The sequence below is a fragment of the Electrophorus electricus genome, chromosome 13 (assembly GCF_041902795.1).
Source record: "Electrophorus electricus isolate QZ-2024a chromosome 13, ASM4190279v1, whole genome shotgun sequence".
NCBI classification, from domain to species: Eukaryota; Metazoa; Chordata; class Actinopteri; order Gymnotiformes; family Gymnotidae; genus Electrophorus; species Electrophorus electricus.
In genome coordinates this window covers 3,264,488-3,276,950 of record NC_137509.1, presented here as the reverse complement: position 1 = coordinate 3,276,950, position 12,463 = coordinate 3,264,488, and the positions used below count along the sequence as shown (strand labels likewise).

The 12,463-nt window shown below is 37.1% G+C and overlaps 1 protein-coding gene across 1 annotated transcript; it reads right to left on the bottom strand.

Moving 5' to 3' along the window:
• Positions 1 to 1,766: 1,766 nt before the first annotated feature.
• On the bottom strand, positions 1,767 to 12,254 carry LOC145643531 (Fc receptor-like protein 5). The gene is made up of 13 exons (XM_081695043.1): positions 12,249 to 12,254; positions 11,734 to 12,031; positions 10,068 to 10,340; positions 9,459 to 9,737; positions 8,548 to 8,826; positions 8,141 to 8,386; positions 7,930 to 8,040; positions 7,596 to 7,718; positions 5,263 to 7,513; positions 5,119 to 5,178; positions 4,525 to 4,596; positions 2,813 to 2,882; positions 1,767 to 2,565 (listed from the first exon to the last, which is right to left on the bottom strand). The coding sequence occupies exons 1-9, from the start codon at positions 12,252 to 12,254 to the stop codon at positions 7,452 to 7,454; spliced, it is 1,677 nt and encodes a 558-aa protein (XP_081551169.1). The 3' UTR covers positions 1,767 to 2,565; positions 2,813 to 2,882; positions 4,525 to 4,596; positions 5,119 to 5,178; positions 5,263 to 7,451.
• Between the last annotated feature and the right edge of the window lie 209 nt (positions 12,255 to 12,463).

Below are 12,463 nucleotides of genomic sequence, written 5' to 3'. Positions count from 1 at the left end.
TCATTTAACATCACCATTGATGAAAAATTGCATTCATACATGTAGTGTTAGTCTTATGTAAGCATATCATCAAGTTTGCCTTTATTGTTGACCAAGTTATTTGCAGTATACCATAGCTGAAATATCATTCCTCCAGGACTCATCGTTCAAAATGCAACATAACATTAAGTGACAAAACAGTAAACACAGGTACAAAGGCACATCCCAGTGCAGGATACAGGACAGTGCAAAAACACAGTACTGTCTACATAATTACTGTAAACATCATTGGCAGCAACATGGCACACAGTGTGGTATACTGGTTTAAAGAAATTATTCTATTATTAAGAGTCTGTGCAGTGTGGCTTGATTTGGTGTATGCAGTGTACAGTAGCAGCAGAATGTTACTGAACAATAGTCCAATGGGTGTCTGAGGGAAAAAAGCTCTTACACATTCTAGTGGAGATAGCTCGGATACTCTGGTACCTTCTACCAGGTGATAGGGTGAATAATCCATGGGAGAGGTGGGAGGGGTCCTCGACAATGCTGGTGGCTCTGCAGTGTTTAATGTATACTGACTGAGGAAAAAAACATGCTGATGATACTCTTTGCTGTCTTCACTGACCACTGTAGGGTCTTGTGTCCTTGATGGTGTAGCTACCACATAGTGCTGCACCTACACAGCATGCTCTTATATGTTAGGAAAATGAAGTTTGGATCCAACATATTTGGCTCTACTAATCAGATAATCAGATACTACTAAAAGGCATGATTAGCTCAATCATATGTGCTGGAACTAAACTCTGCAAGGCAGCAGATCTCCTGGACTGGAGTCATTTTTTCTAACTCTATAATGTTTCACACTGAAGGCCCTCTACAAAGGAGTTGGTAAGTTTATTACACCATCCTGTGGTTAAAATGAGGATTTTCATAAGAATCATTTAATATATATTTGACTTTTCACATAAACCATACTGGCTTTTGAAATTCCCTGAATGCAGTTTCTAAACTCTGCAAGGCAGCAGATCTCCTGGACTGGAGTTATACTTTCTAACTCCATAATGTTTGACACTGAAGGCCTGCTACAAAGGATTTGTTAAGTTTATTACACCATCCTGTAGTTAAAATGAGGATTTTCATAAGAATCACTTAAATATATTTGACTTTTCACTACTGGCTTTTGAAATTCCCTGAATGCAGTTTCTAAGTGCTGATCGTGACCATTCACACATACCCAGACCCATGTGCTCTCTGTCTGGCACTGCTGAAGACACGGAAGTGCTATTTCTTAACAAAGTGCAGCGTTTGATTAGATACTGAGCTAGTTTGGAATATGAATAAAGCGAAGAGCTGCTAAGCCAATGAGAATATTTTTACCATTCATGAGTGCATATCAGAAGAAGAACAGAACATTAATAATTTTGTGTTTGGGAAAAAATGTTTTTGCATTAATTCAGTGCATTAATCCTCAAGCATTACATTTTTACTTTGCACTGCTGAAGTAAATTTGTTACAAGTTAAAAATCAAATAAAAATAAGATTTTATATATATATATATATATATATATATATATATATATATATATATATATATATATGTAATACACACACACACTAATGTAGTTAATGCAGATTAAATTGTAATTTTAACTGAATTAGAAAATATAAAACTAAAGCTTGAATAAATATTTTATTTAACCATGATAACTATAAATTTGCTATCATAAGAGAAATTCATAATTACAGTTTTGTAAGATTTTATTATATTTATTTATTTATTTGCTCTTTTGAACACACCAGCTGTATGTTGGGGGCGCACATAATGAGTGGACCAATAGACCTGTCATACAAACTCATGCATATACAGTACATGTTAAGAAATGTTAAGGTTTATTTTTAGAACGATAATGAGTTTTTAATAGCAATAGTTTTTTTTTTATTATAGCAAACAAACATTTATGAAAGAAAGACATAAGTAAACAAATAGGCTACAATAATAAGTTATAATGATATATAAGAATATTGAATTACAATTTTACATCAAAATGTATAGCGTACGAACAATGTGCAGTATGTGAGCCATCACTTAAATGTTTCACACTTGGCTAGGCATATGGGTAAAAATCAAGCCAAAAACATAACAGACTATAAAACATTAGGATGTTCATGGTGAGAGAAAATTAGAATAACAGAAAAATCTATTTATAAAAATGAAATTTAAATGTAAAAAATCCATAAAAAATACCGAATGAGCATGCACCTTGTACTGTTATCACCCTTTTAAAAATGATTATTCTTTTAATTGTACTATTTTGATTGTGGCTATTCAAAAATATTCAGCAGCATCAAGTGATCTTTACTAGATGATGTAAACTGGATACATCATTGGCAAAGTTACGGAGTATAAGCCTAAATATCTCTTTAGTTCAGATCCTGGTCCCTCCTGTCCCCTAAAGCCACAAGCTAGACTTCAGAAAACCTTGAGTACAGCAACACCACAAGGAACGGAACAACATATCCTGTAAAAACTACATTTATCATAGATTGAAGATTTAAGTTTCACAATGTTGCACTTTCTTCAGACACCTAAAAGAGAAAGATGCTTTATAAGGTCTCTTTACACATTAATTAGAAAAACATACATTTTTATGGCATTTGCATGAATGGCTTAACCTTAGTGTTCAAGCTATTGATAAAAATGTTCATTTGAAATGTTAATTTGATATGTCCTATAAGGCACATCTTTAAGAATACCCTACAGTCTCATCTAGGAAATGTTAAGGAATTGCTAGTGAACTGTCTTATCAACATGTCTGTAATGAATCACTCTTACCTGTTATTCTTTTTGCTGTGCCTTTTGCTAACCTGAGCATATGTTGAATCGGTGGGTTTAGTGGAATCACCTGGAAAAGAAGTAGAATGCAAAGACTTTTACACTGACTCAATGTCTAAAAACACTGCAGAATACCCCCTAGTGAGCAAAACATTGTTGAAATGGGATATACGACTCTGAAATTTGTTCATATTCCACATAATACAATCCTGGTAACAATTTGTGTTTTATTAATTTAATGCACATGTCAGTTCTATTGTTAAAACCTCCTACTTTCATCTTTGTAACATAGCCAATATTGTAATAAATTTTCCATCCTGTGTCTCTAACCCTGCTGCTGTGTCTCTTGTGCATGACTTTGTTTTTAGTCACTTGGAGTATTGTATTTCTCTTCTTGTAGGTATCAGTCCAAATGATCCAGAATGTTGCTGCACCTTCTGACTCACACTCGCTGTCACAACCATATTACACCTGTTCTCTAAGATCTTCACTGGCTTCTTGTAAAATACTGGATCCAATTTAAAATCCTTATGCTCACTTGCAAAACTCTTAATAATTTCATTCCTTCCTTACAAACCCAACTGTACTCTCTGCTCATCTTCAGCTGATCTGTTAACTGTTCCTTCTTCTAACCTCCATAGGTTTGGTGAGCATCCTCCAGATCAGCTCCTCATCTCTGGGCTGCGCCTCCTACAGGTTTGTCAGTCGAATTTTCTCTGCATGTTCAAAATAAATCTCAGATCTTAAAACTTACCACCAACCTGCTCTCTACAACCCTGTTTCTATTTCTTGTTTGTCCTTAGGTATTCTCTGTTCAGTATTAATGTAGCATCTCATGTATTATATTATTAAACACCCATTAAAGACTCTTGGCAAGAAGTCACCAATAAATGCCTGTTTCCTTCTTGCTGCACCATCCCATGAAGCCCATACAGGTTTATTACGGGCCACTTAAAATTTCTGGTATGGGCCGCCATGGGCCCCACACAGAAAGCAGAAATGCTGGCTACCCTAGCAGCAGTAGCACAGGGCAAAGAGAGACACTTTGGAGTTTTCAGAAACTGGGCACAGCTCGATAAGATCATACAGCTGTACAGTGGTGTAGAGCTTATTATGGTGCAGTACATCCTTGAGCAGCACCATGCAACATCTATTCACAGGCATCTCAACACACACATGCATACTTGTTCTCTTGCTTCCACACACACACACCTACAGAACAGACATTCATATGTATATAGACATATCAGTATATTAGCACACACACTGACAGTCTCATCTTTTTCCCCTCATGCTCACTACCCCCATCACCCAGCAGTGTACATTCTACCCCCATCACCCAGCAGTGTACATTCTACCCCCCATCACCCAGCAGTGTACATTCTACCCCCCATCACCTAGCAGTGAGTTTACATTCATTTATTTAGTTTAACTAGTTTTGTTGCTACTATTGTGACTATTGTACTTTTCTCTTCAAAAGTGAAAATTAAGTTCTGAGTACATCATATCAGTGCCCTCCCTGGTCTTCTCTAACAGTGCACAACAGACATGCATTAGCTTTCACACAATAAAGTAACAACTTATGGAACAGCTTCCACAGTGACTTTTTTAACACTACAGGAGCTGGAAGCATTCGGTCTATTAAATGCAAAAGTGAATCTATGATTCACAACAGAGTATATTCAGATACACTGTTTCAATCTCAGTCTCACCCGTTTGTTTTGGTTTCTTCATGGTTTTCATTTCAATTTCAGCATAAGTCACTTCACTGGGTTCTGCACCATCTGTGAAAGAGAGAAAATAACCTCATTATTTCCCCACAGTCATTTACCATCATAATCCTTTTAAAGAACTCTGCAGTTCTGGGATCAGACATCCCACACTACAGGCCTCCAGTCACACCCTGTAGTCTTCCATCAGGCAGACACTTCACTGCTTAACCCCACACAGACTACTCTCATTAACTATAAAGCTTAACCCAATACAAACTACTGTCCTCAACCAATTACAATGATGTGTTTTGTGTGGTCTATAATTTCCCAGAGGCCAGAGAAAACACGGATCATGTCTTCCTGAGGAATTTCTATATTGTCCAGATTCCATTGGCATCTTATCACTTAGTATATAAAAGAACATTTTCACTACTTTTGTTGCCACGTTTGTCACTAATGTTGTTAGAAACACTGACAAATTTACACATTTCCAAGATGCAAAATAAAGAGCAAAAGTAAATTAGTGTTTAATAAAACCATTTTCTTGCTTTATCTGGCATTTATGAAGTGGAGCTGTGATGTTCTACTGCTTACCCTTTTCTGACTTCTGTTTCAGTTCTGAGAACATCACATCAGTGCCCTCCCTGGTCTTCTCTAACAGTACAGAACACACATGCATTAGCTTTCACCACAAAAAAACAAGGTATATATATTTCATACACAAGCCCATCGCCCCACCTGTTTGTTTTGGTTTCTTCTTGGGTTTCATTTTAATTTGAGCATAAGTCACATCACTGGGTCCTGCACCAGCATCTGTTAAAGAGAAAACAAACTGCTTTCCCTCATTTTCATTCTAATTTCATAATCTTTTAAAGCTGCAACATGTAAATTAGTGGAATTACTGAGTCCAGAGGAGAAATAAATACACTGTAAAGCTTAAAATATTCCAAAGTCATAGCAGTCAGATCAGATTTGGTGGGAATCTTTTGGTCCATATCACATGCACATGCTGTGTACTGACAGCTTTGAGTGAGAAAAATGAGAGGCTTGAGTGAGAGGAGTGAGATGTTTTAGTGAGAGAAGTGAAATATATTTCAGAGAGAGGTTGTGAAAGGAGTAAATTGCTTGAATGGGAGGAATGAAAGGTTTGCTTGGGTGAGAGGTTACTTTCTTTACAAATGTTTGCAAAGTCCATGTTTGAGTTTCAGACTAAAACAGCACATTTTAGTCTGAAATTTATAGTGACAAATATACTAACAAAGAGGATCACGTAACATTTATACATTGATTTCCAACACTACAGGACAAATGTTTATGGTCAAACTCACCTCAAACCAACACTATAGGCTGCCGATCAAATGATTGTGGGGTACCTTTTGTCATAGCACCACAAACACAATTACATCATCTCCCAAATGTTTTACAATGCAGACCACACATGCTGCCATCTGACCAAAGAGCAGATTTCCAGTGTTCTAGTGTGCATTGGCTGCGTTCTTTTGCCCAAGACTTTTGCCCTGCTAGAGAGCAGTAAAGCATGTATTTCAGCTGAAATCTGTGGTTCTGTTAACTGGTGATTTATTAGGCTAATGACTTTAATATGCTTGTCCTTTTCAGTAGAGGTACCTTCCTTTCCTGGGGTATATGCATAGGAGCCAGTTTCATTGCAGCAATTGGTGGTTTTGGCAACTGCATTTATTTAAAAAAAAATTAAAAAAAACTTTTAGAGGTTTTGCTATTTTCCTAACTGACTAGCCATCACTTTTTAGAGTAATTATGGTTTGACTTTGTCTTTGCTTAGTTCAATGTAAGATTTTGGCCAAATAAATCCCTTTGTATCTACTCTACCTTGTATCTACTCTACCTTATATTTAAATATAAATAATTATCTCTGGTATTTAGACTAAGGACGGTTTTGGGAATTTATAGCATTTCTGTTACCTTTGTATTCTTATAAACTGTTGTATATGTATTTTACATATATAATTATGTGAAAATTACTATACAAAAGATAAATATTTAATTTTTGGTAGGTGTGTACAAACAGATACTGTACATCAAGTATAACTGATACCGGCATCAAACAGACATTACTGCAAATAATCTGTCAACAATCATTAAATGAACTATAACCCTGGGTTACAGTTATTGATGGTGGTAAAAAACATGTATTAACATTATAGTAGTAATGTGAACCTTATAGCTCATAAAACAAGGGCAAATTCCAAACATCCAACAACTGATGGTATATTTTTATCTTTAAGTCTGCAAGATACAATCTGTTAGTTTCTCTCCAACTCTCTCTCTCACACACACACACACACACACACACACACACACACACACACACACACACACACACACACACACACACACACACACACACACAAGATTGTAGTAAAATTGTTAATATTGGTCTTTATTCCTTTGTTTTGGGTTTTTTTGCTTTAAACCTTTGAGTAAACCACAACACTTGACCCATACATAGTATCATCTGTTTAAAATAATAATAATAATAATAATAATAATAATAATAGAGTTCATAATTTAGGGTGATACTGTATGGAAAAAAGAGACAATGTTAAGTGTCCCTCCATTCAGTCTTGTGTTCTTTTAAAATAATTTGTATTAAGTGGTATGTACCTTTACTGTGAAGTTTCAACTTTTTCAGCTCTTTTTTAGAGAAAGTTCCATCAGTTGGGCCTGTTAATGTATTATCTGACATTAACATCAGATGTCAGATATTTAGAAGTCAGTTTAGATAAGCAGAAAAGCAAAAAGTCAGTGTTCTTACTGCGGATATGCAGAGTTCTTACTATTTCCTATGTGTTTTGTTTTATTATTCACAGCATATACATACGTGTCATTGTTGGATGAAGCAGTAAAATCATTACAAACATAAAAGGGCATCCATTAAAGTAGTACATTTATTTGAGGTGAACTCTACCTGTAATCCTGTTATCAACATTGGCATAAATCAGATCACCTCCTATTAAAGAGGAAAGAAGGCCGTGTAAATAAAAGTGTTCATTTGAACAAAAAGCTGGTGAGTTCAGTAGAAACAGACCAACCTGCTTCCAGCAGTGAGGTTCCTGCAAGAGAGCTCTCGGGCCCAGTCCAACTCTGCCTCTGGCCCGTGGTCTGGCTAGTGTTCTCCTGACGTCCAGTAGGGGGAGACCGAGATCCTGTACCTCCTCACACAGTAAAACAGTCGTAAAGTTAACAGGATCACTGCTAATTTTCATTTAACAGTTAATGGAAAAGGGATAAAAATACTTTTTATCCTGTAAATTGGCAATGTTTCTGACAGCAAGAGCACATCCACCATGGTGTACAGAAGTAACATGTCTTTATATAGCCTGTATATAATTGTCATATGCTACAGATAAATGGATGCTTTCAAACCTTTGTTCTTCTTGTAGCTCAGGAACAGGATAAGTATGATAATGAGCAACAAGATTAAACTGAATCCAACAGCCGGTCCAACTATTACACCACTGGATCCAGGACCTAAGTCTGTGGAAGCAAAGTGACACATATTAATTTACATTCAGAGCACTTTATGCTTACTGAAATAATGTAAAAGAAATCAAATCTCATGAAATTTATTTCTCACCTCTGACTGAGACCCAGCTCTGTGGTGATTCTCTTCTCTCTGGGTATTCACAGTAGTAGAGACCCTCATCTGATTTTGAGATGACAGGGATGGTTATCTGTCCTGTGGTCTGGTTCCAAAAGAGTGATCCATCTTTATAGAAGTAAGATATGAGGTTAGAAGATGTTTTGTTCAATAAACATCGTAGAGTCAGAGAATCTCCCTCAGTCACAGGATGTACAGGACTGTCTAGGATCACATCACCATCTGTGAAAGAGATGCAGAAAACACAAAATGTGGAAAATACACACAAGTATTTTCACATGCATGAAATATTATTCATCTAATTCTACAAACAAATATAGTAGAATTATTATATTCTATCACTAGTCCTATGTTTCCTGAGATAAAATGTACTGGAGACCCACCATGCACTGTGATGTTGACAGGTTTACTGCTCCCTAAAGACTTAGACTGACACCAGTACACTCCAGTGTGAGATGTGGAGAGAGAGCGGATGTTGCATGTAGATCTTGTAGCTGATCCCTTGCCTGGTGGACAATTTGACAAACTCCTATTTTGTGTGTATTGCATGACTCTCCATGTAGTAGAGTTCCTCTGGTCCTCACAGCTCAGTGAGAGAGAGTGACCACTGAAGTGTTGAGTTCTGTTGGGAATGATGATCAGAGAGACTAGAGAAGACACACCTGCCAAATGAGACAAATCAAATGTTGCACAATACTGTTAAACTAATGCCACATACACGAACTGTTCACTGTACTATAGGAAAACTGATAGTTTAACTGATAGAAAATACTCAGACATTCATACTCTACAGTACTTTAAAATAACTAAATGATGGTATTTCTGTATTTAACCACCTTACCCCTAAACAAACCCTGTACACACCGGAGCTCAGTTCTCATCTCTTCACACTCTCTATTCACTCTGAGCCTTTTTGCAGTGCTTAATTCTACAGCTTTTTCTTAACACTGTATTGTTAACTGCATTGTCTTCATACAGTGTAATGTTAACTGCATTGTCTTCATACAGTGTAATGTTAACTGTATTGTCTTCTTAACTCTATTGTCCCAGTGTAAAAGCAGCAGTCCTGCTCCCTCACTCATGCAGGTGCTGCCTCGTACATGATGTCACTTGCAGATCCTGCTTATTTCTGTAGCTGGAATTCAGTAAAGCCTCTCACACTGTCTATGTAGTTTACTAAGAGTGTGCAGATATCAGCCTTTGAGCCAAAACCAGCCTTGTGCCACCTCTGTTATCTGCATGTTGTTTATACGTTCAGCTGTATATAGTATCACTATCACAGAAACTCTCTTACCAGTAATGTTTACCCAGAGCGCATCACTGTAGTGTGTGTAGTAGACTGGATTTCCTCTGCCAGCTCTACACCAGTACTGGCCTCCATCAGAAAGCTTCACTGCACTGATGGTGTAGGAGTGTGTTGCAGTGTCGGTCTCATTCTCAGGGTTCTGTGTGTGTTTGGACCAGTGAAAGCTCCATCCAGCAGACTGCTCCAGCTTACAGTACAGAGCCACTGGGTTTCCCATCAGTGCAGCTCCTTGAGGGCTAGATGTGAGTTCAGGTTTAGGTTTCAATGCTGATGGAAATGAAACAAATGATTCAGGTCATAAACTGAGTTCACATGCTGCTTCCAGACGCTTTACCACAGTCATTATATTTCAGAGACACAATCTATTAGGATGTAACATCTCAGCCTAAGTGCTGATGCAGATCTGCTCTCATGGTGACCTGAGGCTGACAGTAGAGATATTTAACTCAGACGGATGGACTGCAGCACTACTGCTGCCACTAACTCAAACAGAACAGCAGTGTATAAAGTCATGGAAGACACAGACTAAATATCTGGTGTCATCTGTAATCATACAATACCGGGATTAATAATAACTAAAGAGTTGAACACACTCACCTGATACAGTCACCGTAACAGCATCACTGGTGTGGGAGTAGCGGGATCCTCCTGCCTCTGTTCCTCTACAGGTGTAGTTACCTGTATGAGACTCTTCAGCACTACTGATTGTGTACACCTGTTCTCTGCTGACAGGACTGAGTGAACCCTCTTCATTCCAGCTGTACTGCCACCTAAAGACGCCTCTTCTCTGTATGTTACATCTCAGAGTGACAGTCTCTCCCTCAAATACCTGTGGATCAGGCTTTATGGAGGCCACAGCTTTTGGTCTTGCTGTGGAAAGATCATCAAATCCACTGAATCATTGCTTCTGTTAATGAAGTTGTTTTTATGTATATGCACAGAAAGAAGGCTATTTCTAAACTGTTACTAAAACAAATAATATGTAACAGTAGATAAGCATGAAGATTTTCCCAAATTGTGAAAATGACAAATAAATGTTGTAAATAACCTCCCCAAATTGCATTAGGCGCTACTAATATAAACAAGAGGGGGTGTTGATTTCCAATAAAATTATTCATCTCAAATTTCAGCCAGACATTATTCATCTAATATCTAAGCACAATGGTTAACATGGAAATGTTAAGGCCACATCAAGATCCGTTTACAAATGTGACAAAGGTGGAATCCTGACAAGGAAAACTTTTTTGGGAATGCAGTGATGTACTGATTTTATTACTCCGTTAAACCAAGCGTGGTGGAAACATACTGCACAGGTTGTAAAAAAAAATAAAATAAATTAGTAGTCAAAATTGAGTGTGAGCAATAGACACATGGCATATACTTCATTTGGTGAATAGGAGTAATTGCTGAGTATTTTTTTCATATATTGTCATTTTGTATAATTGCACTTTTTGTCTTGATTTGTGGATCTATATTTCTGTGTAAGTGTTACATGTGATGAATCAGTGGGACCTGCAGGAATTATTTTTGTGGGGGGAGGGGCAGGTGGTGGAGAAAGTTTTTGGGGTGTGTGATAAAATGAAATACAGCATATAGGAATTTCAGGTACACAAGTTAATACAATCTGATATTCACTCGAGAACAGCTAAGGAGTCTTTAACTGACCTATCAAATGCCATTTTCATTTGCTGTTAACTTTCACAAGCTGAATGCAACCTGACCCAAAAGAATGGTACTAGTAAATAATGAAAGGTTTAATTCTCAGTGGCTTCAATTCCTCCAACACTAAATGAGGCTGGAGAGTATTAAATGCAGAACTAAAATCAACAAAAAGCAAGTATGCATATGCTGTAGGGTCTTCTAGATGCTTCAGAATAAAATGTATGTATTGGTGTTAAGATCATGTTGCCTTTAGGAACTGGTATACTATTACTCCTATAATCTATTTCTGGTGGACAAGGAATTGCTATAATCGGATTAAACAATTAAATAATACAATTCTGCCATTCATTTTTGTAAAAATGGCTTATTGGAATGATGTAATGATTATGGTTATGCTTTTCTAAGACAGAAGGATCTGATCTCATGGTGACCTGAGGCTGACAGTAGAGATATTTAACTCAGACTGCAGCACTACTGCTGCCACTAAATCAAACAGAACAGCAGTGTATAAAGTCATGGAAGACACAGACTAAATATCTGGTGTCATCTGTAATCATACAATACCGGGATTAATAATAACTAAAGAGTTGAACACACTCACCTGATACAGTCAGTCTAACAGCATCACTGGTGTGGGAGTAGCGGGATCCTCCTGCCTCTGTTCCTCTACAGGTGAATTCACCTTCATGATAATCTTTAACACCACCGATATTGTACTCCTGTTCACTACTGATAGTTTTCTCTGAACCCTCTTTCTTCCAGCTGTATTGCCACCTATAGATGCCGCTTCCCTGTATGTCACATCTGAGAGTGACAGTCTCTCCCACAAATACCTGTGGATCAGGCTTTATGGAGGCCACAGCTTTTGGTCTTGATCGTGGAAATATAATAATATATTTCTAATAAAACATTGCTTAAAATAGTAATACTTTGATGAAGCTGTTCACATGTCTATGTACTATAAATCTACTGGTATCACAAAACTAGAGCTGCTTTTTCTACTGTATCAAGTAGATGTGAGACAGCTACAACACCCAATACAATCAGTGTGAGGGCTCCATTGGTCTGTGAGTATTTTGGCTCTTACTGACTTTGTTTGCATACAGGAATTAGCACCTTCATGGAAGTAATAAATATTAGGGATTGGCTACTCCTCCTTATGTATATCATCGCTAAACTATTTGTACTGCTGATTAATATCAAATATGTGAGTGACCTCTGCTAGCTCAGATGGCTGTACTTTCTTTTTAGCCTATGGTCTCACTTTCCAACATAATGAATACTTCTGCAACGTACACCGTATATCTAATGATTAATAACAATATTTAATT